The 27908-nt window shown below is 39.5% G+C and overlaps 1 protein-coding gene across 1 annotated transcript; it reads left to right on the top strand.

Moving 5' to 3' along the window:
* Positions 1–10607: 10607 nt before the first annotated feature.
* On the top strand, positions 10608–12152 carry LOC109209822. Its single transcript, XM_019373168.1, has one exon. It carries the CDS (start codon positions 10608–10610, stop codon positions 12150–12152), a length of 1545 nt encoding a protein of 514 aa, XP_019228713.1.
* Positions 12153–27908: the final 15756 nt, after the last annotated feature.

Here is a 27908-nt window from a genome sequence, read left to right as displayed (position 1 = left end):
GTCACACAAAATATTATATTTAAGACCACAAATTATAAAAGAATTATGAAATAATTTAAGACTATAAGTTCAATTTTTTTAATATTATTTTCGTCGATTCTATGCCTAATTAAATAAGATCACATAAATTAAATAGAATAAATATCTTTCTTCTCATTTATACTTTTAGATAAGATAATCGGCCAATATATGAAAGAGGGAATGAAAAAGATGACTTGGCATGCTTTTGTAATGAATTGAAATAGCCACCGATGAGAGGGCATTTGGTTTGGTCTTCTCTTGAAGGCATGAATGAAGAGTGTTGTTGAAAATGAGAACAATTTTGTCTTCCTTTTGTAGACAATAAATTGCGTCGAAAAAATAAAATCAAGACCGGAAATTGCAACAATCGTAGTATTTTATTTCGAATATTTTGAGTGTTACAATCTCTATGAATCCTCTGATTCTTCTTTCCAATAGTAAATAAATTCAAGGGCCTTTGAGCTTGATCTTGAATCTATATTTGTTTCCACGAACGATGATCTTGTTCTTGAGCTTGAGCTTGATTGCTTGAACTTGACCTTGATTCGTTCTTCGTTCTTGAGCTTGAACTTGATTTCTTGAGCTTGAACTTGAAGCTTGAAACTTGTAGAGAAATTTGCAGCGTTTGATCCACGAGCTCTTTCTTGCTTCTTGTTATAACTTCTGGTGTCTTTTTTGAGTTATGAAGACCCCTATTTATAGTTGTGGAAGGGAAGAGTTGTGATAAGAACAAACTCTTTCCGACCAATCAAATTGAAGGGTGACATGGCCGCATTTGATTGGCTAGAACATGTCACTTGCACACGTGGCACGATTTCATTGGCCTTTCAGTGTGACTGCATGCCTTGTCATTTTGACACGTGGCACAATCCTATTGGCTCTTCCGTTTGACTTGGCGCGCCACGTCATTTGACACGTGGCACCAAACTGGGCCTTTAGGAAGATGTCATCTTGGGCTTAATGAAGTGGGCTTACCACTTTAGCCCAATTAAATGGGATGGCCCAATGGATTAAAACTTATTTATTTAATCCATATATATTGGACTTATATAATTAATTCATTTATATATTAGCCCATAATATTTATTTGGACCAATATATCTTGAATTTAAAATATTGTCCAAATTATTTTACGGATTTAATTCCAATAAAATTTATATGCCTACACCTTTCTCTTTATAACTTTATAGAATTAGATTAAATTTGTTGAAAATATCATTAGTTTTTTTCCTCTTTAATTTATTATTATAGCTTCATCGTGCAAAGTTTTTATTTGATTAGTTCACTTCTTTCTTCTAATTTTTTTTCTTTGTTGATGAGGTTAACATCTTGTCTCCGGTCCAGGGTGTTTCCAAAAGTGTAAGCAGGGGAATGAAGAAATATACCGGCATGCTACTTAAGAAAATATGTACTATGTAAAAATTTTAAGCATATGATTAGTTTTTCAACTTTGTTTTTGTTGATAAAAGTCTTACCTTGCTTATTGTGATTTTTTGTTGTAGTAATAATTACTTAGGTGTCGTTTAGTTTAGAAGCAAGCGCTCTCTCTCTCTATATATATATATATTAAAAAAATAAATATTCAATATAAAATAATCTCTTGTATTGTTAATCCCTCAATTATATTCTCCGAGATTGGCTTATATGCATCCCAAATTTTATTATCTAAAGAAAGTTTTACTATATTGGGCCCGTCCTGACACGAGCCACCCCTGCCTAGTTCTCTAATAGAGGAGGCTTTGTTACATGGGCGGATCCACTGGGAGAGGCTATGGGACACGTGAAACCATCACCCCTCCCTGTGTATAGCACTGATTTTTCTGGTAAAGTAGTTAAATTTGCATGTGAGAACCCATGCTCGAGAGAGCATTTGGTGCAATTTGGCTTCGTGCCTAGGTCAAGGGATCCATTCCCTTCCCGTATCTTTCCATTGAGCGCCTTTTTTCTATTTTTTCCTTCTTTTTTCCCCTTTCATTCTTCTCTTTTTTGGTCTATTTTTTTTTACCTATCTTTTGGTTTCCCGTTTTTCTGTTGCTTTTTCTTTTTGGGTTCTTTTTCTTTTTTTATGTTTTCTTTTTTTTCTTTTATGTCCAATTTTTAGTTTCAAAAACTCTAAAAAAGCAAAATTCTAAATTAGTATGAATCTTCTCAATTTCAAGTTTCCTCTTTCTAATTCATTTACCATTTTCCTTTCGAATAATTCTCGAACGACGACGGGTTCCTATTTCGATAAGTTCGAAATAACACCCTTTAAGACCAAGGGCCTTCGCCAAAAAAGATTTTTCTCTTGAGTCAAAGTAAATCACAGTCTTTTAATCAATCACTTTAAATAAATGTGCAGGTTGAGCACGATTGAAAATGAACCTTTCACGGTCCTGGAGGAAATCCCGTTAGAACTCCATATGTGGTGGAATGATTTGGGGGAAGTCAGTAGAGAAACTGTGATAAAAGCTTTGGGCGGTCTTGTTGGTCTTCTGAAGATTAAGCCGAGGAAGGATATAATTGAGGCTTTATACCCTTTTGGGACCCAGCGCATAATGTGTTCCATTTTGCTGATTTTGAGCTAACCCCTACGCTTGAGGAAATAGCGGGCTACACTGGTTTTAGTGGGAATCTCAGAAATCAATACCCGGTGGCACCTAGAACAGTGACTCCTCATAAGTTTCTGGAACTTCTAAGCATCAGTCGGGAAGTTCAAGATAGAAATTTGGCTAAGGGATTCTGCACATTCTACTTCTTGTACCGATGTTATGGGAATCCCCGCGGTTTTGAGATGCCAGATACCGGTCTTACTCATCTGGGGAACAAATATAAGTGGGAAGCTCGGCAGGGACTGGCTTTTATAGTGGCATTCCTGGGCGTGTTAATTTGCCCAAGAAAGGATGGAAACACAGAATTGGAGCTTGTAGGAATAGCCGACTTCATGACTAAGAAGGCTAATGGCACCATTGTACCGATGATCTTAGCGGAGATTTACGAGCTCTAACTGTTTGCCGAGAAGGAGGAAACTTTCTTGAGGGGTGCAATATGCTTCTACAACTCTGGATGGAGAAACACCTTTGCCACCGTCAGGGGTACATGAACTGCGGTATGACTGGTCTTAAATGCATCGAAAACACATGAAAACCGGTTGGAGGGATATGAGTTTCCGGATGGTACGGAAGCATGGTTTGCACATTTAAGCTCCCTGACTTCAGACAAAATTGAGTGGACATTCGAGTGGCTCCCGGTCAATGAAGTCATTTACATGTCAGCCGAAGTATGCTTTCTTCTATTAATGGGTCTCCGGAGCATTCAGCCTTATGCCCCGCACAGAGTTCTACGCTAGCTAGGCAGGTACCAGACTATTCCGCATGATGAGGATTTGAGTCAACAGGTCATCGAACTTGGACCAAAAGCTGCTTTCCCGGAAGAAAGGGTGCATCGTATTTGGCATCAATGTAGGTTCTTAGAGCCAAAGACTCAGGTACGGGATTTGTCTAGAGGCGAGTTGGAGCCTAGTTACACAACTTGGTACGGTAAAAGGTCTCAAGTCCATCAAGAGCCCGAACGGCCCGCAAAAAGGCCCATGTCCAACAATTCACTGATGGAGCGCAGGAGCAATGGGATTGGTTGGCAAAAGAGGAAAGCTACAGAGCCACCTAAGCAAATTGGAGGGACAAATTCGAGATCTTAAATTTGACAAAAGTGTACAGGCCGCTGCTGATGAAGGGGAGAAGAAGAAATTGGCTCAAGAAAACAAGGCCCTTCGAGCACAGATCCAAAAAATGAAAATAGCTGCTTAGAATCAGGAAAGGAGCCGTAAGGATGAAAGACTCATAAGTGGTCTTAGGAGGAAAATAGCTGAGTGTGAGGATGATTTGGAAAAATCTGAGGGTAATCTGGCAAGAGCCCGGACACAGTTAGTGAAGAATGCAGAGGGACGAGCAGAATTTGTCCGGCAATTAAAAAGGAAATATGTGGGAGAAGCCACCAATTTGAAGAAAAAGCTAACTACCCTTGAGAACGAGATGGCCAAACAAACAAAGAGCTTCAAAGCAGAAAGAGAGCACTGCTACGTCCTGACATCGCAGTTAGAAAAAGACCTGCAACAGCTTCAAGAACAAAATCATACAGCTGAACAAGTTTTGGGGGCCAGGTCTCAGCAGATTGGGCGGTTGCTACAAGAGAAGGGTATTATCAGAGAAAGGGTTAGAAGCATTGCGGACTACATTGCGATGAAGTGCAACGAATGTGAAGACATGACCAGGTCCATGTTCTTCGCTTCCGTTATGATTTTTGTCCGACAAATCATGGATGACCTATTCCGCCTTCAAGAAGATATGGCACATAGGCCCGCGGCGAGACCGACTGATGTCCCGCGAGCCCCTGGAGCAGTTGAGGCACTCCAGGGGCCTGTACAGAAAAGGGGGACTAGCAGACTCCAACAGATGTATTTTCATTTTCTGTTGGAGTCTGCTAGTCCCCCTTTTCGAGTATGTTAGTTTTTATGATTAAGTTCTATAGGAGAAGTCGTTGTAATCAAGATGCTTTTATTTTATGAAAATTTGAAAACCCCAAAAATGTTTGTTTTATTTATTTTATTTTACACTTATTCCCAGAACTACGCTTGGTATGATTCATGCGGCGTCATGATACGTAGGTAATTCCCATAGGATTTGATCATAACCGTGAAATAAAAAAAAAGAAAGAGGAAAAAGAATAAACAAAGAAAAAAAGAGAGAAAGAAAACAAGAAAAACTGTGGAAAGAAATAATGGCAAAAAAAGAGAGAAAAAATGAGGGAATAAAAGAAAAACAAGAACCAAGCAAAGAAAAGCAGGAATGAAAAAGAAAGGAGAGAGAAATGGCAAAATGGAAATTAGGAAAAGCCGGGATGACGCAAGCAGCCGATTAAATGCATAATACAAATGGTTAACTGCTTAGGTGTATTGCATCCCCAACGTGCGGTTGCCTATCTATTAAGCCCTAATCGCTAACAAGTTTGTTTGTTATCATCAAGCAGGCAGGTGGTTAGTTTTTTTGGCATTATGGCAACTCACCCGTACAACACCAGGTCCAAAGACAAGTTGATCATGGCTGGCCAAGAACTGGATGCAAGTGTTATTGATCCGACAAGGGATGGGGAAGAGTCTGATGTTAATCTGAAAGAGGAGTTACATAAGTTGAAACACCAGATGGCGGAGATGTACCAGGCGTGGATGAAAGGGCATCCACCACCATCATACCCCGCCAACCCTGCTTTCGTCCCGCCGCTGGCTCACTCCCAAGAACCTCCCACTGTTGATTCGTCACCAGGATTCCCCATTTACCACCACTACCAAGGCACCACTTCCCAAACCCCACAAGCACCACCACCCAAACCAGTCCCATACCCTCCTCTACCAGCCACCCTTGTTTTCGTGGCGCCCCCACCCGCTACACTTCATCGATCCTCCAGTGAGCCCTTATTCCAGACCCAAGATAACCAATACTATCCCCCCAGAGCCTACTTTCAAGGCCCCAGAACATTACTCCTACACTCCTCGTTAAACCACCTAAAAACTCAGAGCAGGAGGAGATGGATATGCTGAGGCCAATTGAGTCGAAATTGCCAAACCCTCCTCCAAAGAATCTTGATTACTCCGTAAGCTGTGAATATTGTTCTGGTACTCCGGGGCATGATACTGAGAAGTGCTGGCACTTGAAAAATGCCATCCAGGAGCTCATTGACACAAACCGGATTGAAGTCCAAACCCCAGAGGCACCCAACATCAACTAGAACCCATTGCCAACCCATCAGGAAACGAACATGATCGAGATAGTACACAAAGGGGGAGGAACCCAAGAAGCCTTCACAATCTGTTATGATGATTCGGTCCAGCGAGGTCAAGCCAGTCAAGAAACCAACGGTTGAAGGATCAGTGTTGGAAAATAAGCCTGTAATAATTGTAGAGGGTGCCCATACGGATCCTGTCATCATCAAGCCTGTAACCCAGTTGCCGGTAATCAGCAGCAAGGCTATCCCATGGAACTATGAACGGGTGATAGTGACCTATAAGGGAAAGGAAGTGAAGGAAGAAGTCAATGAGGCTCAGGGATTAACTCGTTCGGGGAGATGCTTTGCCCCGGAAGAGTTAAGGAAAGCTAAAACATCCAGAGATAACCCAGTTCTAGTGAAGAAAGTGTTGACATCCAATTTTGTCCCTCCTTTCTTCCAAACTATTTCTATAAGCTTCCAATATTATTAATAATTTAAGAATAATTATTTTACAGTTGCTATCCCAAGATAGACCTAATTATTATTATTATTATTATTATTACTATTATTATTATTATTATTATTATTATTATTATTATTATTATTATTATTATTATTATTATTATTATTAGCGTTAGATATTACTATTGTTTATTGTTACTCTTAAATATTTATATTATTTTAATACCCTATCAAGAAGGCTCTTTTAATCAATCAACAATACTTTTATTACAAATGCTTCTTTTTATTATATTGTATTTAATTCTACCCGCTTTTGTAAAATACTTAATCAAGCATATTAGTAGCATGCTCTTTTCTTTTTGGTCGTGATTATCATCTAATAAAACAAATTCTATATGATTAATTCATAATTAGTCTATTTTAGAAAATTATTAATAATTGGGCATGTCAAATGATTTACCTATATAATATTATTATCAGATATAGTTATTAGAAATTCAAATTAGAAGCCCAAGGAAAATATAGGAAGAATGAAAATATTCATCAGCTAGACCATGTCCAAAGACCATAATTCATTCATAATTGGCCCATTTATTTAACCCATTCGGCAACCAAAATCAGGCCCAAACCCGCCAAGTCATTGAACGGACAAAGTTGCCCTCAACATTACTCACCAAATGACCTAAATACCCCCCATTTGAGTTCAAATCAACTAGGGTTTCTTGTTTTCTTTTCCAGAACGCTGCTCCTCACTCCTCTGTCTCTCTCTTCGATGTCAAAGCCACTTTTGGCTCTATCTTCATAACTAGAAAAGTCCTTTAGCCTTTCATCCTTCACAATCAGAAGGTGCATGGCCAATTCGAGCTAAACTCTGAATCAAATTGCTAAGGAATCCCAAAAGTTTTGGCCAAATCTTTAAAGATTACAGATGGGGACAAATGGAATTAAAAGGGTGAAGCTTTTCTTCGTCCTTGCTTCTGATACTTCTGCCTATACCAACGTTCAAACTTCAAAAGGCTAGAGGTCAAAATCCCGCCCAAAAAACCCTAGTCTACTCCTATAAATACTCCTCAACTCTCCAGCCGGGTGGGACATCTTGGAATCCTCGATAAATAGTTAGAACACAGCGAAATCGAGTCAATAAGCAATTTTTTTTTCCTTTTCTGCGATTTCTGTCTCTATTTAGTTTGTTAAAAAAAAAAAGGGTTTCGATCTTATTACGTGGAGGGAGTAGATCTGAAATCTCAAAGTTCCAGTTCACTGGCCCACAAAAGGTAAAATCCAATCCTTTCCGATTTTTTTTTCTCTCTTCTGCTTTCGTTACAAATGTTGTATTTCCTTTGTAGATCATGGCTTAAATTTTATTCTATTTGGTTTAACTGAAATGTGTTAGTGAAATTTTAACTTCTGATGAGATATAAATATCATGCATCTAGGAGATTGGGTGTTTGGACATGTATAGTATTTAAGGCCCTACCATTAAGTGCTCGGCAAAATATTTACATGAGGATATTTTCATTCTTTCTGCATAAACTAGTATTAATGGTGCCCCTTTCGTATTGAATATCAAGCCCCCTGGAATTTTAAGTAGGAGCCAAATGAACATATATTAATATTGGCAATAATAATATTAGAAGCTATGACTCAGATTCCTCTTTTATATTTATATTTATAGATCGCTCACCTATGTAAATTATTTTGGGTTAAATAATTTGAGTGTTCTACTTCAAGTTAAAGGTCTGCCTCCATTCTATTAGAGAATATTTAACTCGACTCTGTATGTTTTATTTCTTCATCCGACTAAGACGGGTCACTAGCTTGATATTTTAGAAAATATGTCCATACGTACTATTTACATTAGTTCGTGTAAAGTATTTTTTTGTTTGTCCTTGCGTGTCATAGAAATCATGCTCCAGTGTTTCTATTTGATTAAAAATCATATCAGTGAATGTTCAAATAGCATTTCTTTCTTAAACTAAAACTGTATATGGACATATTCAAATATTCATTAGAAGTCCTACTCTAAGAAGTTTCCTTTATTGTAGAAAGCATGCCTCTATCTACTTACATATTAGAATGAGTTTGTTTAAATCATTCTAGGACTGTGCTTGCATAAGATAATATTTACTTTTATAAGCAAAGGCGTCAATTGAGGATCCTTTTGATAGTTATTTTAGATTTCTGGTTTCGAACTTTGAGTTTGTAAGTTTTGTGCTCTCTGTTTCGCCTTTCTTTGTTACAATCTATGTGAGTTTCAATTAGGACCTTTCTCTAACTTGTCCTATTTTTCTTTTCTACATGACATACACATCGCTGGAGCCGAAGAGTCTCACTTTGAGACTCGACGATGCCACTGCAGCACGTGGAGCCAATCACGACATGTTCTTCTCGCTTCATTCGCCGTGCAAAAACAGCATAAAATATAATGGAAAACATGTATATTTGGTGTAGGGTTGGAGATTGGGTGGGTGCTTAAATTTGATTTAACTCTCTGTGTTTTGTCTTAGTAGTATAACTCTGCATGCGTTTTATATTTTAGTTGATAACATGGGATTTTACATTTAGTTAATGACAGAAAGTAAGCGTCAAGTGTCATGTGCTGGAAGGTTTCGAAAGCTTAATTTGATATATTTTTGAAACTGGACAAGTTTGAGTCTAAATGAATTAGCTTAGTATTTTCAAAGACTAATATGAATTTTTACAAACTGAGTAGAGCTTGAATTTTTCTAAAACTGCGCTTCTCTAAAATCTCGAAACCAATCCAGATATCTTCATATTTCTCAAAAGTTTAATTATAGTTTTGAAATGAGCTTTCTTAATCAAAGCATTTTTACACATTTTTTGTGGGAAGATGATTTTTTCTTTTTCTTCTTTCTAAAACCAATTCTATATCCCTGACGTTTGAAATCCTTCAAACTGTCATTTCCAAAACAATTTCCTTTTAATGATATTTTCTTCTCCAATCGATTTTATTATTTTAATTAATTTAATCAATCACCTTTAGCTTATCTCAATAAAACTTAATTAACCTAAGTTTGGTCGGTTAACTGTAATTAACGGATTATATAGGGTGCCTCCATAACCTTCCCTATAGGATTAACTAGAACCCTTACCTAGAATTTTTAAGGTTAAGCAGACCATAAAAATAGAGTTAATTTTAAGCATTTAGCTAAAACTGGTGTCATAATTCATCATTAAACTAATAAGGTGGCGGCTCTTTTTTAATTAATTAAACCTCTAGAATTATCAACATGTTATACTATGTTTCGACCGTGTTAAAATGGGGTATAACAACATGGCGATTCTGCTAGGGATATTAAGTTCTAAACCATAACAAACTTAGGTCAATAATTGATTTGTGTATTTGTAATTTGTTTATGATTCTTGTATGAATTGCCTTTGTGTGATAAATTGTCTTATATAAATTGCTTACTTATTATTGCTTTATATAAATTGGCATTGCGCTCCACTTCCTCCACTCCTGGAAAACTCACAAAAATCACACACTTAAGCGGTTACGTGGTTTGCGGCCATGCACTACTCAAAATAGGGGAAAAACTCGTGGGTAAGTCGATCAGCGGTGCAGTCGACAGTCACAGGCTTTCCACTCTTAAGTTGTCCATTTGAGAGCAGACCAGTCTAGAAAAATCACTCTTAGTCAACCTAGGATAGAGTTAAACCAAATCCATTTTCTAAGAGCATGCATCATTATAATCCTAGGTGGCTTAATACCCGAGGTGTATTAAGTCCATTAGTCAACCTTGTCCAAATGTCCGAAAGGGTTTTCAACCCCAAGAGACGCTTATCATGTTATATGTTCATTATTTGAAGGATAAACATGTCAATTGTGTAGACCATTTGCTCTAAATTAATTAAATCATAGATAATGAAGCATGACTAATTTTTCTATGATATGTATGAAAATTTTCAAATAACGTAATGAGGCAGAACAATAAGAAGTTTATACATGTAATTTATTTTCTTTTTATCTTTTATGCAATTTAAAAAGGGCCTAAGCAATTCATGTATTTTATTTTCTTTTGAAAAATAGATTTGTTTTAATTAATTAAAGAGCAATGGGATGACATATAATGGTACATTTACCCTTCAAATCTTCGCCAGGCCTACCTCTGACATAAAGAGGTCCAATATATACTAGGACACGCTTGAATTACTTGCATTGCTTGCTAACTTAACTGCAATGTGATATACTATGCTTTTAAATTTACTGGTCATCTACTAACGCTCTTCTTGTTTTTTCTTTTGTATTTTTCTTTGCATTTGATTATTTATTCCCTAAAGAGGTTGATTCGTGTTGACTGACTAGTTGGCCGAGCACATTTATTTCACAAGATCAGAAGCACCAAATTTGCCTCATCATTACCATGACTGGTCCAACTGGTAACAATCAATTAGGCTTAGAAAATGTAACTTCTATCATTAATCATCCTGAGGCTTCAGAAGTGAGAAACAATACTTGTCATGATGCGTATATAGCTCGTTTGGAGCAACAAATTGCTGACCTACAAGAAGAAGTGGAACGTGCAAGAAGCCTAACCACCTTGTCTCGTACTTTGGATGCTATCCTTCTTCCCGAACCAAGAAACACTGTACCTATTCCCTCTCAATTTTCGTCTTTAAGCTTACCCATTCCTGACCACTCTCAGCCTCATAACATTCAACCCAAAAATATGCCGGCTTCAAATCCACAATATGCCACCCTACCCACGAGCAAGCAAAATTCACTACCAATTACAAATCAGTATCCACAATATGTTACCGCACCTCTTCACCACCAAAACACTCCAACTCGAAATCACCCGATAACTCAATATATATCGTTTGCACATGTCGCCTCACCTAATGAGCAATGTGTTCCACCGATATATATGATGGAAGCCCAACCATTTACTACCCCAATGCCTATCAAATACAAGACATACATTGATCAATATGAGAAGAAGGAAAATAGTGCCAAAGAGGATGAGCGTAATAGGGAAATTCGTAGTTTGAAAGAGGCAATCAAACGCCTTCAAATTACCAAGGAAGGAGAAGGACTTGAATATGAGGATCTATGTGTGCATCCAGATATTGACTTGCCAACTGGATATAAGCCTCCAAAATTTGATATGTTTGATTGTACCGGAAATCCTCGAGCTCACCTAAGGTCTTATTGCGATAAATTGGTGGGGGTAGGAAAGAGTGAAGCCATAAGGATGAAACTGTTCATTAGGAGTTTGACTGGTGAAGCTTTAAACTGGTATACGACACAAAATACAAGCAAGTGGGCTAGCTGGAGTTCCATGGCACGTGATTTCATGGACAGATTCATGTTCAACATTGAGGCCACGCCAGATCGGTTCTATTTGGAAAAGATAGAGAAAAAGCCAACAGAGACTTTTCGAGAATACGCCATGCGTTGGAGGTCAGAGGCCGCACAAGTCAAACCGCCAATGGATGAGAATGAGATGACTACTATTTTTATACGATGTCAAAAGGGTGTCTACTACGATAAAATGATAGTTATGTTGGGAAAACAATTTGCAGAAGTTGTCAAAATTGGGGACATTCTAGAAGAGGGAATCAAATCAGGAAAGATAATAGATACAGAAGCTTTACAAGAAGCAAGCAAAGCAATACAGTCAGGGTATGTAGAGGAAACTAGCAAAAAGAAGAAAGAAGGAGCATCGACTGTCATGACCGCCCAATACATCAGTCGGAGCCCTAGACGCAAGCTCATTTATCAAGACACATACAATCCTTACACTTCAAATTCTTATCACGTCCAAGCTCCACTTACCCCATACTCCATATATAATACCCAACCAAGTTATCACCAACCTCAAATATCAGCACATCAAGCTCCTCAACTGTCACAATACCAACAGTCTCAACAATTCCAACAACCCCAACAGTATCAACAACGCTAGAATCACCATCTAAAGCCAAGGCCTCATCCAAATTATGAAAGAAGACCACGCCGAAATTTCACACCCTTGTCTGAGCCCCAAACTCAATTATTTGAAAGATTAATGGCGGCAGGTGTATTACATCCCATAGCACCCAATCCCATTACGGAATGGTTTGAAGGAGCTAAATATTGTGCATATCATTCAGGAGCTTCTAGACACGATACCGAAAGTTGTGTAGCGCTCAAGCACAAGATCCAAGATTTGATCGATGATAAGTTGATTCAGCTATCTCTTTCGAATTTGAACGATTCCATGCCAAATAAAGAAAATGTTGCAATAAATATGATAGCCACTGAAAAGGAGTGGAACCATCAGGTTGTCATGGAACACAGAGAAGGTCGCAATCTTAACGAAGTCTCAGGGGACCTTTTTTAGAAAGGATACTGACTTGTCTTTGCCTAAGCCAATATCTATGTTGGACCAGCCATTCAATATGCAAGTTCAAGAGGAAGTTTTTGATGATGATTGCCTCGTGAAAGGGGTTGAGAAATTGTTTGTCACCGCTATAGACAAAGAAAATATGATTTTGAAAGATGGCATCAAGACACCGACCATCTGGAAAGCCGAACCAGAGGAGAGTTTGAAGAACTGGACTTGTGCTCCGTCCCTGGTTCGCCGGGAGTCTTGGTAGAATGAACATTTTTTTAATAGCACGATTTCAAGATCCGAGGCCTGAATCGTCGGGTCTTTTGTTGTTTTGCCTCTCCTTTTGAAAACTTAAACGCAGAATCAATGAATGCTTTTTCCATTTTTTTAACTCCTTATTTTATTGAAGTATTTCTTATCTCTTTTTTAGCACATAAATTTAAAAAAAATGCTATTATAAGATTTTGACATATAAAGAAACAAGCGAACAAAGTTTGAATGCCAAACATGATGCTGAAGATAACACATTGCAAGGAAGCAGCTGACAAGCGCGAGGAGAATAAGGATTTAACTTGAAGCAAACTGAAGTAATCAATGGATGACGAAACAAGAATGAAGTTTATCGAATCAAGAAGAATTCAAGATAGTACATCACATGATGGCTTTAGATAGTATAACAGAAAGCAGTCACTGAAGAAGATGCAGAGGAGTTTCTGAGAAAAATGAAGGTACAAGATTATTCATTCGTGGAGCAACTGAGAAAGACACCCGCTCAGATTTCCTTGCTATCATTGTTAATCCACTCAGATGAGCATCGTCGAGACCTGATGAAAATTCTGAACGAAGCCCATGTCCCCAATAAAATTTCAGTGAATTATCTAGAGAAGATCGCCAACAAAATATTTGAGGTAAACAGGGTCACCTTCTCTGATGATGAATTGCCTGTGGAAGGTACTGAACACAACAAAGCTCTTTATCTTACGGTAAAATGTGAAGATTCTGTGGTCACCAGGGTGTTGGTTGACAATGGTTCCAGTGCGAATATCTAGCCTCTCTCTACTCTGAACAAGTTGAAAGTTGATGATGAGAGGATTCACAAGAATAGCATATGCGTCCGAGGTTTTGACGGTGGAGGGAAAGATTCGATTGGTGATATAGTGCTTGAATTAACAATAGGACCAGTGGAATTCACCATGGAGTTCCAGGTGCTGGACGTAGCCATTTCTTACAATTTGCTGTTGGGTCTACCTTGGATTCATGCCGCCAAAGCAGTCCCGTCTACTTTGCACCAGATGATCAAGTTTGAATGGGATAGACAGGAGATCGTCGTGCACGGTGAGGATAATTTGTGTGCTCACATTGATGCCTCCGTCCCTTTCATTGAGGCTGAAGATGACAAAGGGCCTTGGATCTATCAAGTTTTTGAAACAGTGCCGGTCGAGAAGGTTCCAGAAGGGAATTGTGTTCCAACTACAAACATAGCCTCAGCATCCGTCATGGTGGCCGTTGAAATGTTGAAAAATGGTTTTGTGTCAGGTAAAGGTCTGGGAGTATCCCTAGAAGGTATCATACAGCCAGTATCCCTCCCTGAAAATTTGGGTACGTTTGGTCTTGGATTCAAGCCTACACCAGCAGATGTGAAAAGGGCTAAAAGGTTGAAACAGAAGGCGTGGGCACTTCCAAAGCCTATTCCCCGTCTTTCCAAGTCTTTTGTCAAACCCGGTGCCAGGAAACGACCAGTAACGACAGTTCCAAATTCTGTGTTTGACATTGATGAGGAGTTAATCGAAAGGTTCCAGAGGTTGTTTGATGATGTGAACATGGTAGATGTTGGAGAAGGTTCTAGCAAAGCAGATGTGCAGTTCGTCGGGCCAATGTAAAGCTTAACAATTGGAAGGCTACTCCTCTCCCTACCAAGAAGGAGTCTTGGTAGTTTGTTTTGTTTTCCTTTCTATCTGGGTCATTCCAGGGTTGTGACCCAGATTTTTATTTTCCGTTTCTTGATGTACAAACCCTGTTATCCTTTATTTTAATGAAATGCAATTTCCCTTTCCATCAATCCTGATAGTTTTATTTTTTGTTTTCTTTTCTTCTCTGTATAGTTCCTTTTATGCTGGTTTCAATAACATGACATGCATGAGGAATCTTCGGCCCAATCTTAAAAGTCAATCTAATTCTGAAATAATAATCCAAGAAATAGAGTGTGATGATGAAACAGAATATGATGAGGATGAGGCCTTTGAAGAGATTAGTAAGGAACTAAGTCATTTTGAAGAAAAACCCAAGCCTAATCTGAATGAAACGGAAGAAATCAATCTAGGGGATCCAGATAATGTCAGAGATCAGGGAAGAAATAATTAAAGCATTGTTTGAGTATAAGGATATTTTTGCATGGTCGTATAATGACATGCCGGGCTTGAGTACCGATGTGGTTGTCCATAAATTGCCTATTGATCCAGCATTCGCTCCCGTCAAGCAGAAGTTGAAAAAGTTCAAAACTGACATGAGTGTGAAGATTAAAGAAGAAGTCACCAAGCAGCTCGATGCAAAGTCATTCGAGTAACGCGGTATCCCACGTGGTTAGCCAATATTGTGCCTGTGCCAAAGAAAGATGGTAAGACCAGAGTGTGTGTTGATTACCGTGACCTCAACAAAGCAAAGGACAATTTCCCACTACCAAATATCCACATTTTGATCGATAATTGTGCCAAGCATGAGATTGGATCTTTTGTGGACTGCTATGCGGGGTATCATCAGATTTTAATGGATGAGGAAGATGCGAAAATGACGGCATTCATCACACCGTGGGGAACATACTGCTACCGTGTCATGCCTTTTGGTTTGGAAAATGCTGGGGCAACTTACATGAGGGCAATGAAAACCATATTCCATGACATGATACACAAGGAGATCGAGGTTTGCATGGATGATGTGATCATAAAGTCCAGGAAGCAGTCTAACCACGTCAGAGATTGGAGAAAGTTTTTTCAGAGGCTGCGCAGGTACAATCTCAAACTCAACCCTAAAAAGTGCGCGTTCGGTGTTCCATCGGGGAAATTGTTGGGATTCATAGTCAGTCGGCGGGGCATTGAATTGGATCCGTCAAAGAACAAAGCTATCTAAGAATTGCCACCGCCAAAGAACAAGATCGAGGTGATAAGTCTGTTAGGGAGGCTGAACTACATCAACAGGTTTATTGCTCAGCTCACGACAACTTATGAGCCCATCTTTAAGCTACTAAAGAAGGATGTTGCGGTCAAATGGACTGATGAGTGCCAGGAAGCCTTCGATAAGATCAAGGAGTATTTGTCTAACCCACTTGTGTTGGTCCTGCCAGAACCCGGAAGACCTTTGGTTCTTTATTTGACAGTCTTGGATAACTCATTTGGTTGTGTGTTGGGTCAGTACGACATCACCGGCAGGAAAGAGCAAGCCATCTATTATCTTAGCAAGAAATTCACATCTTATGAGGTTAAGTATACTCCTCTTGAGAGGACATGTTACGCCCTGACTTGGGTAGCACAGAAGTTGAAGCATTATTTGTTGTCCTACACCACTTACCTCATTTCTCGCCTGGATCCTCTGAAGTATATCTTTCAGAAGCCTATGCCAACGGGAAGACTTGCAAAGAACAGACCTAAGTCCAACCTGGATGAGACCAAAATTGTTAACCTGGGAGATGTAGAAAACGTCAAGGAAATACGAATCAGCGTTCACCTATCGCCATCAGAAAAGAAAGGATATATAGAATTTCTAAAGGAATATGAGGACATATTCTCCTGGTCGTATGATGACATGACTGGTCTGAGTACGTCTATTGTGGCTCATAAACTACCAACCGATCCATCATGTCCACCAGTAAAACAAAAACTCAGAAAGTTCAAGCCTGATATGAGTTTGAAAATCAAGGAAGAAGTCACCAAGCAGGTCAAAACTAAGGTTCTCAGGGTAGTAGAATACCCGACATGGTTAGCCAACATTGCGCCAGTGCCAAAGAAGGATGGGAAGGTCAGAGTCTGTGTCGACTACCGGGATCTCAACCGGGCCAGTCCAAAAGACGACTTCCCTTTGCCGAATATACACATCCTGATTGACAGTTGTGCCAAGCATGAGCTGCAGTCATTTGTAGATTGTTTCGCTGGTTATCATCAGATCTAGATAGATGAAGAAGATGCTGAGAAAACGGCTTTCATTACACCGTGGGGAATGTACTGTTACAAGATGATGTCATTTGGCTTGAAGAATGCAGGGGCCACCTACAGAGGGCCATGACTACCATTTTCCATGATATGATACACAAGGAGATAGAGGTATATGTAGATGATGTTATCATCAAGTCCAAGAAGGCCACTTATCACATGGAAGATCTGAGGAAGTTCTTCAATAGACTGCGGAGGTATAACCTGAAACTGAACCCCGCAAAGTGCGCATTTGGGGTACCTGCTGGGAAATTGCTCGAATTTATTGTGAGTCGCCGAGGAATAGAACTGGATCCATCAAAAGTCAAAGCCATTCAAGAATTGCCACTGCCAAAGAACAAGAAAGATGTGATGAGTTTCTTGGGGAGGCTTAACTACACCAGCCGATTCATAGCACAGTCTACCGTTATTTGTGAGCCAATCTTTAAGATGTTGAAGAAGGACGCCGCTACCAAATGGACTGATGATTGCTAAAAGGCCTTCGACAGAATCAAGGAGTACGTGTCAACACCACCAGTCTTAGTCCCGCCCGAGCCAGGTAGACCCTTACTACTCTACCTTGCAGTGTTGGATGGAGCTATCAGTTGCATTCTGGGGCAGCATGATGAAACGGGGAGGAAAGAGCAGGTCATTTGTTATCTCAGTAAGAAGTTCACCCCGTACGAGGCTCGGTATTCTCTGTTGGAGCGCACCTGTTGTGCTTTGACCTGGGTAGCTCAGAAGCTGAAGCATTACTTCTATGCCTATACTACATATCTCATATCAAGGATGGATCCTTTGAAGTACATCTTTCAGAAGCCCATGCCCACTGGCAAGCTAGCCAAGTGGCAAATCCTATTGAGTGAGTTCGACATTGTTTACGTAACTCAGAAAGTGGTCAAGGGACAGGCCCTAGCAGACCACCTTGCTGAAAATCCCGTGGATGGAGAATACGAAACCCTGAAAACGTACTTTCCTGGTGAAGATATATCATTCATAGGAGAAGACATTGCAGAATCCTATGACGGCTAGAGAATGTTCTTCGATGGAGCAGCAAACTTCAAAGGAGTTGGCATGGGAGCAGTCCTAGTATCAGAAACCAGTCAGCATTATCCGGTATCCGCCAAACTCAGGTTCCCGTGCACCAAAAATATGGCCGAGTTTGAAGCCTGCATCTTAGGACTCAAAATGGCTATTGACATGAACGTTCAAGAGCTGCTAGTAATCAGAGATTCAAACTTACTTATACATCAGGTACGAGAAGAATGGGCAACCAAGAACTCCAAGATACTCCCGTATCTGCATCATGTACAGGAATTGAGAAAGAGGTTCACGAAGACGGAATTCCAACATGTTCCCTGAGTTCGCCGACGCATTGTCTACCCTGTCATCTATGACACAGCATCCAGATAAAAATTTCATTGATCCCATTCCGGTAAAGATCCATGATCAGCCAGCTTACTGTGCCCATGTTGAAGAAGAAGCAGACGGAAAGCCTTGGTTTCATGATATCAAGGAATATTTGGCAAAATGAGGGTACCCAGAGCTTGCAAATCCTACTCAGAAACGCACACTTCGGAGATTGTCCAACAACTTCTTTCACAGCGGAGGAATCCTGTATAGGAGGACTCCTGATTTGGGATTATTAAGGTGTGTCGACGCAAAAGAAGCATCCAGGCTACTAGAGGAAATTCATGCTGGGACCTGCGGTCCACATATGAACGGTTTTGTCTTAGCAAAGAAGATACTCTGGGATGGTTACTTTTGGATGACCATGGAAACGGACTGCATCCAGTATGTCCGGAAATGCCACTGCTGTCAGATACATGCAGACATGATAAAGGTACCTCCAAATGAGCTTAATGCAACAAGCTCACCATGGCCATTCGCCGCTTGGGGGATGGATGTTATTGGACCAATCGAGCCTGCCGCTTCCAACGGACACAGGTTTATCCTAGTAGCAATCGACTATTTCACCAAGTAGGTAGAAGCAGCATCTTACAAAGCAGTGACTAAGAAAGTCGTGGCAGACTTTGTCCACGACCGCATTGTTTGTCGATTCGGAATTCCAGAGTTAAACATTACTGATAATGGCTCCAACCTCAACAACGACTTGATGAAAGCTATGTGTGAAACGTTCAAGATCAGACATAAGAATTCCACAGCCTACAAATGAATGGAGCTGTAGAAGCCGCCATCAAGAATATCAAGAAGATATTGAGGAAAATGATAGAGAAGAATAAATAGTGGCACGAAAAGTTATCATTTTCTCTATTGGGGTATCGCACCACCGTCCGCACATCAACCGGGGCAACCCCCTATATGCTGGTCAATAGTACAGAGGTCGTCATTCCCGCTAAGGTGGAAATTCCTTCCCTAAGGATCATATAAGAAGCTGAGCTCAACGACGCAAAGTGGGTAAAAATTCGCTATGAGCAACTAGCCCTTATAGACGGAAAAAGAATGAATGCAGTTTGCCATGGTCAACTCTATTAGAACAGAATGTCCAGAGCCTTCAACAAGGAAGTCAAACCAAGACAGTTCACACCGGGGTAGCTGGTGTTAAAGAAAATTTTTCCGCATCAAGATGAAGCCAACGGGAAGTTCTCTCCCAAATGGCAGGGTCCATACATGGTTCACCGGGTTCTGACAGGAGGAGCCCTCATACTTGCAGAAATGGACGGAGAAGTCTGGCCGAAGCCGATAAATTCAGATGCAGTCAAAGGTTACTATGTGTGATCTTTATGCTTCCCCTATATGATGTAAATTGAACTACGTCTGACCTGATTCCCGTTTAAGAAGGGATACGTAGGCAGCCCTATGGGTTCGGTCACAATTCAATAAAAATTTCATTTCCCCCCGGAATTGGAAACTGGGGCAGAATTTTGAGGAGGACCCTCAAAATTCTGAAGTAATTTCAGCCGAACGTCGCACAAGCAACAGTCAGAAACATAAACTCATTAAACTGGGGCAGAATTTTGAGGGGGGCCCTCTAAATTCCGTACCAAGAGAGGTTGCAATGTCCCGAGCCACGTCACAGTCGCTGGTTCATCTAAAAGCTATTTTTTAATTATGCACTTATGTCATATCTTTACAAAATCATGCATGTTTAGTGTCTAAACTGCTTTGTTTAGCAACGCTACCCCAATGATACAGACGGTATCGCCAGATCAAAGCCGAGCAAGTCAAGCAAAGCCATCGGGGATACAAACTGACCTTCCCCCTTACAAAACTCACGATTTTTCTTTGGATGCAGTCACTAGGATTGAGAAATCATCAAACATACTATACACTCATGGGACAAACATTATTCAGCAATACAACTCTCAGAACCGCTGCACTTACCAACATTTGTTATCCGCACACACCAGTGATGCTTCGTAGTCGCAATGATCCCAATAATCACAACGCCACAATCTGCTATCAGCTAAGAAAAATCTACTATCATCTGTTATTTTACTTCTTGCATAGGGCTACTATTCTGCCTTCCAATCTGCATAAGGCTACCATTCTGCCTTCCGAGACTAAACGATGTCTCCATCTGCATTTGCATCGCATAAGGCTACCATTCTGCCTTCCGAGACTTAACGTTGTCTCCATCTGCATTACATAAGGCTACTATTCTGCCTTTCAATTTGCATAAGGCTACCATTCTGCCTTCCGAGGTTAAGCTCTACCTCCACCTATATTCGTATTTTTGCATAAGGCTACCATTCTGCCTTCCGAGACTAAACCGCTGTCTCCATTTGCATTTCTGCATAAGGCTACCATTCTGCCTTGCGAGACTAAACGCTGTCTCCATCTGCATTTGCATTGCATAAGGCTACCATTATGCCTTCCGAGACTAAACACTATCTCTATCTGCATTTCTGCATAAAGCTACCATTCTGCCTTCCGAGGTTAAGCTCTACCTCCATATGCATTCGAACCTTTGCATAAGGCTATCATTTTGCCTTCCGAGGCTAAGCTCTGCCTCTCGTTTTCTTCGAAACTAAGCACTATCCCAAGCACTATTTATTTCGCTTTTCCTACGGGCTAAGCTCTGCCCTTCAATCCGCAAGACTAAGCTCTGTCTTGTCCACATCATGCTACTGCATCCTTCATGGGCTGAAATATCTCCAACTCATCCAAAGGCGTCATCGTTCGGAGGCACCATCTTCATAGCCCGAGAACGCCATGTCATGGCCTGAGGATCCCTTTCAATCTTTTGCATATTATTATTCAAAGGCATCATGGTTCGGAGGCACCATCCTCATAGCCCAAGAGCATCATTTCATGGCCTGCGAATCCTTTATCATACGTTTCATGGCCCAGGATTTCATGGTCTAAGGACGTCATCCTAACCGTCCAAAGACAACATCCACGGTTCGACGGAAATTTGCATCATGTTTAAATTTATGCGCAGTATAAGCTTGTATTGTTCCTAATTGAAGGTAAACCGGCAAGCAACAGCCATCCCGGCAGGAGCGATCCCGCTCCAGTTCCTGCAGCCATATCAAGCCTAACCATTCCCACAAGCCGTCCACTCACCCCGCCCTTGATATTACGTCCGTTCTTGAAAAGTCTTCATCGGCATACTCCGCCGACGGATCCTGAACTACATACGGCCTGATTCCTGTAAAACCAGGGATATGTAGGCAGCTCAGAATCCAGGGTGCAGCCTAAACCTCTTCAAACCGTTTCGCTCGGTCAAAATTGGCCATCATATCTTTACCCGACAACTCTTTCATCCTTCCCGAGTAAAGAGGGGCAGCTGTTGATACTCAATTTTTTCCTGTATATTTTCATTATGCAAAATACATTCAAAATAGCATATATATGCATATATAAGCATGTCCAAATGTTTTATTATTTTTTCATAATTTTGTAAGGTTTAAATCGATTTATTTTCCCATTTTTATCCATAAAATCCCAATAACTATTTCCAAAATTATTATTTTTGATGATTCATCTATTGAATTTTTATATTTATGACAAAATATGGCTAAGGTAATTTTTACATATTTTTACAATTTTATTTAGTATGTTTGAAGCTAAATTGCATATAATTGCAATATTAGCCCTTTTAAGGTTTAATTAGGTTTTATATTTGTAAAATGAGTTCCTGTATTTTTAAATTGTTAATTATGTATTATAAATCATTTTAGTATTTTCAATTTTTTTCCAGAAAATATTTACTATTTTTTATAATTTTAAAAGGAAAAAATAGCTATTTAACTCGTAGCCACATTTGTATTTCAATTATAACCCAAATCAAGCCCCAATTCCCCCAGCCCAATTTTATTTTGTACCCGAACCTAGCCCAATGTTAAACACAATACAAGCCCGGATCCCTACTTACCTGTTTAATCCAGGCCGTTGATCATTCAGATCAACGACCACCACTTCACCTACCTAAAATAAACCTAAACGACCCCTTACCCTAATTCATTTCTCTCCACCCACCGCCCTTGAATCTCTCTCCTCTCAATTCTCTCTGCAGCCTCACATAAACCCTAGCCTCCGCCACCCAATTCCACCCTAATCCACCTCAATCCCCACCTAATCCATGGTCTCCCATGGCCGTTTGAGATGTATACCGGCCTCCTACTTCTTCTGGTGGCCCGTTTATGTGATTTCATGGACAGATCTCGAAGAGATCTGGTCCAGTCCTTGCTCAACCTCTATCTCTGGTCCTTCTCCGGCCATCCATGACCGTTCAAGTTAGATACTTGACCTTTCCGGCGATCGGTAACTTTTCAAGGTCTTTCTCACCTTTTTTGGGTTCTTTGAAACCCTAACCTTTAAGATCTTTCAATTTTCTTCAGATCTATCTTAGATCTGTGCATTTTATGAACTTCTTAAGTGTTCTCTCAAAGGTTCTCTGATTTTCTTTCAAAGTGACTCTTCGTTTTCAACGATTAGGGTTTTCTCTTAAAAAATTTTAAAAAAAGATCTCTTCTCTAATTTTAATGATGTTTATGATTTTACTATGTTCAAACGACTTGTGTATGCTTTCTTTCTACTTGATTCAACATGTTGAAAACCCTAGGTCTTTTTTGGTCTTATCCGAGTTTTGAAACTGTCCTTGTTTGTTTGAGTGTATACTTGTTCGATTAAGTTCTTTGTTTCTGACTCTCTTTTCCTTGTTTGACTTATCTGATTCTGAGTTCTTATCATCTTTTAAACTCGACTATTGTTAAAGCCCTAATTTCTTAAAAGGGTTTTCCTCGCTTATTACTACGAGTTTGAAGGTCTTTACTTGTTTCTGACTTTCTTACCTGTTAGTTTGGTTCTCCGCACTTTGGTTCTATGTGACTACTTGACTACTGTGCTTCGAATAGGTTTCTTTTACTACTGAATCCTAGCTTACCCCTGCTGCTACTGTATGTTTGTGTTGCTTCTTTTTGTCAACATGTTTGACCCTGCATGCCTGTTCATTCCTTGCTATTTATATGTTGAGGTGCAGAATCATGATCCTTTCTTGATTGATTCTGACTCCCTCAATGTTGCGACTAATTTCAAAAGGTTTTCTTATGAACCTTAATTTTATTCGTTTGTTTAAATTGATTGATTCCCTTCCTTTAATTACTGTGATGTTTTATCTTGAATCCTTTCCCAAAATTAAGCATATTTTTGTACTTAGACTCACTTATTTACTTCATACTTTTACTGCCCCCTTATATGGCAAATATCAATCTGTCTCAAACTGATTTCTTTCCTAAATTATCCCTGTTAGTATCCGTTAAGTAGTAATTTCTTAATTAAAGGGAATCACTTGTGTTAATTGATTCTGATTGTGATTATTTTTATGTTTGTGTTAAGACTTTACTTATTACCTTATTCTTCACTCGTTTTCAAAACTATAAATACCCTACCCTCTCCTTTTAAACACACGAACAATTTGAGTTCAGAACACACACTTACACTTAAAAAAACTCTCTCTTTCTTTACTACTACTTGTGCTATTGCTTTCTCTAGTCGGCTGAAAGCCAAGGCTAGACTGTGGAATCTTGCTTGCTTTACCTTTCTACAATTTGCTTCTCTACTGGTATGTCCTAGTTAATTTTTTTAAAGCCTCAACAACAACATGCTTCTTTAGTTGCTTCAGTTTCTTTCACTCTTGCCTACTTCTGCTCATGTTTCTGCAGTCAAGTTACATTATTAGCATGCTGTAATATGTTCCCTTCCCCCTTAGATTAATGCTTCCCTATGTGTGTACTCTGTCAGTTACTTGTTGTGTACTTGCTGACTTATGAATCCCAAACCCCCATATCCCCTCTATGTGTTTGTGTTCTTTTGGCTGGTTTATGACCATGCCAGCATCAACTATTGCTGTGCATGATCAAACCAGACCCCTACTGGGGTCATGTGCTTACAGACAATGTATCCCCAAAGTCCCGTGATCCCTTTTGAATGACTACTGATTCTGTGTAGTTTTGAGTTTTACTGCTACTACTGATTTCAATCACCTCTGTCACTAATCGCTTTCAAAAAATGGACTATCAGTCCAGCTTTTTTTTAAATAAATCTCTTTCAACAAATGTTCTACACTTCCACTATATTCTTACAATCTAGGTTTTGCCCCTCTTGTGTGAGCCTTGCCTTGGGACCCTTGAGCTCCCTCTGAACTTGGACACATAAAGGCTGGCCCTTCCACACTGCACCCATTCTGTCTGGTTATGCAAATCTGGGTGTGAGCACTGCCCGGGATCCCTCGAGGTCCTTAGGGAACTTTGACACACCCAGGTATGAGAAAGGCTTTGAAATATTGGCATTGAAGTGGTTCATTACATAACTCAGAGATGGAGTCAAGATCAGGCTTCCTTTGGTTGTAATTTCTTATTTCTGCACTTCTTTTGTAATTCGATCATTGGGTCTGTAATAATTTGTAAACAATATTGGGGTGATTAGTGAAAAATGGCGGTTAGCTGTATATTGTGGGTAAATTGGGTAGATAATTTGCCTATAGGGTCTATCTTGATTCCAAACATGGCTTGTTAGATATCATGCCTATAGAATCTGCTCTGGTTTAAAATGAATTCTGCATGCTTTACTTTCACACAATTAGAAACTATGTCTATAGGATCTAAATGGCTTTTATTAGACATCATTCCTATAGGGTTAAAATCAATTGAAGTTCAGTTTTCGTTACAGCATGTATCCAGATTCGTTTCCCTCAGAAATCATGCCTATAAGTCCAAAGTCAGCTTTTAACACTTAGATACCATGCCTATAGGATCTAAATAGCCATAATAGAAATCATGCCTACAGGATTTAAAACCAATTTAGTTGGAGAAGCCGTTTAGTTCATGTTGTCATTCTGAATTGGATTAGTTAATTAATCTTTTGTTTCTTTAATAAGTTTTCAAACACTGCCTTAAATTAATACGGTTAGAAAGAATGTCTATAGGATCTCAAGTTGTCCGTTTAAGATTAATCACTGCTCTACTGCGTTCCTAATCAATATAGATATCATGCTCATAGGACATCACTATTACGCCTAGGCAAGCCTTAGGTAATAATAAACACTGGAACTGCCTTTGTTAATTACCAACTGCTACAACCAGCAGACAAGCCTGATTCGGACTTCTTTTATGAGTTATATAATGAATCTGGTTCTGACTCAAAATCTCTGCTTTAGGATTTTAAAATTCAGACCTTAATTATGTTTAAGTCATGCTATTTATATGCATCGTTTGCGAAGGTATACATTAGCTTTTTAATTGTTTATATGTTTCCCTTTAAATGCAGTCCTACGTGTTTTTGTATGTCGCCTTAGCCTTTTAACTTTAAACCTAAGAGTCAGCCTAAAACCCTTCCTCTAATAGGAATAGTAGTCCTAAATTCCTCCGGGACTGATAGGAATGGGACGGGTAATAGCATGCAATAGAGGTCGAGACCAATCCGCGCTTTAGTACTTTAACGGGGTGAGAAGGGTAGATATGGATATGATGACCGGTGCGCTAATACCACGTGTATCCCCTCTTCTGAGGAGTGTCATACCGGGTATTGCATTGAGGTGATCCATATTACAAACAAACCTAGGATTACCCCCCCCCCCCCCCTTTTATTTTTACAAGCATGTTTAGCTTATAACTCTTTCAAACCTTGCCTTTCAATAATTGTTTTCAAACGTTTGCGTGTTTAACTTAAATCCCCTCTTACTTGAGCCTTATTTGATTACTTGCTAATTGCACAAATTTATAATAACTATCTGGCCGGGAACCACACTAGTGGATCCTGAGGGTGCCTAACACCTTCCCCTTGGGATAATTTCAAGCCCTTACCCAATCTCTGGTTATCAAACATAGTTGTAAATAAACTCCATAGGTGTCCTAATGTGCCTTAAGTCACTAGGTGGCGACTCTTCAAAATACCCAATTCCCAAAGAGGAAATGAGTCATTACACCCCATGAATGTCAAAACCCGGAAACTCCTCTCCGAATGGAAAGGAGGGAAAATGGGGTGCGATAGACCTCAGTCGCAAATGAGACTTCGCAAATGCGACACTACTTTCGCAAATGCGAACATAGCAAAGGTCGGGGTTCGCAATTCCCATACATGTAACCTGTAATTTTTATACTTAGCCGAAAATCAACCATTTTTCACATCTTTTCAAAACACAAACTTTCTAGGGCGATTTTTCAAGAACACCTCTTCTTCCAAATCGATTGTAAGTCAATTTTAACTCGTTTTCTTCAATCATTAACATATTTTAACATGATTTAAACTCAAAATCAATGATTTTCATGGGGGAAATTGGGTGTTTTGGGTAGGACTTAGGTTTTTCAAAAATTGGGGATTTGGACCTCGATTTGAGGTTCGATTTCAAAACAAATTATATATTTGGGTATGTGGGGGAATGGGTAATCAGGTTTTGGTTCGAACCTCGGGTTTTGACCATGTGGGCCCGGGGGCGATTTTTGACTTTTTTGGGTAAAACTTGGGAAAACTCATTTTCATGCATTGGGGTTGATTCATTTAGCGTTTATTGATGTAATTAAGTAACTTGTGGCTAGATTCGAGCAAATTGGTGGTGGAATCAAGGGTAAAGCGATAGTTGAGACATGAATTGTGTTAATGGCATGGAGGTAAGTGTTTGGTCTAATCATAGCTTGAGGGATTAGGAGTTGTTTCCTATTTGCTATTTGCTTCTTGTTGAGTACGACGTATAGGCATGGTGACTGATCATGCCCAACTATGCCTTATAAAAAGGACACGCGGACGTTACAAATATAATTTGAGTATTTAGCCCAGAGTCGAACCCACAAGAAATTAACCTATCAATTACTCTTGTTAGACTTACTAAATTCTACGGAATCAACTTCCCAAACGTTTGAATAATAGTTGAGAATATTTTTACTAACTATGACAGACTGCAAGTAAGTAAGCAAGATTAACTATGATTACGTTGTAAACAATTAAGATAAGGATCTAAGGTTATGATTTCTCCTATTGATGGAATCCCTTCCGGTTATGTTTCACATAGAATTGCCTAATCATCTCTATCAATCATGAGCACTCTTATTACCGTAAATCTCTCCCGAGTAATCACGATAATTTACTAGACTCACTCTCCCGAGATACGCTAGCTGGCTTTGTTTATTACAGTTCACTTTAGATTGCAACCAAGGCTTCGTTATCCCTAATCCCGCCTTTAAACCCTCAGTTATTGATCCCTCATATACTTTGGGAGTGGTGTTGTTCAACAATTACCTAAATCTGCACTCTCTCCCGAGTTATGCACACTAAATAGGCACAGCTAATTGAGAATCCTATCAATCAACTACAACAAGAACGTAGTTGAACAAATAGAGATTAAACTGGGCAAACTATATTAACATAGCAAGAAGTTCATCCTTCAATAGGTTCCATCAAAACCCTAGACTAAGAAATTAGCTACTCATAACAAAATAAGATAAAACTACTAAATTATTCATAATGGGTAATTGCAATAATCAAGAGAAGATAGAAGAACTCTAATATTTAGTTGCTCTTCTCCCACTTGTTCTTGCCTCCCAAGTAGTCTAAAAACAAGCTTAAACATGTCTTGGGCGAGCTTCTAAAGTTTATAATGGTTTGGAACAAGTTTTCCCCGAGTTACACTCTGGTCCCCAAATTTCTGGCACGTGAACAGTTCACCGCGGTCGCGGCTCGACCGCGGTGAACGCTCAACATTCTGCCTCGA

Source organism: Nicotiana attenuata, unplaced genomic scaffold (assembly GCF_001879085.1).
Source record: "Nicotiana attenuata strain UT unplaced genomic scaffold, NIATTr2, whole genome shotgun sequence".
In the NCBI taxonomy this organism is placed as follows: Eukaryota; Viridiplantae; Streptophyta; class Magnoliopsida; order Solanales; family Solanaceae; genus Nicotiana; species Nicotiana attenuata.
Note: the sequence above shows the minus strand (reverse complement) of the source record. Positions and strands in the feature narration are given on the sequence as shown.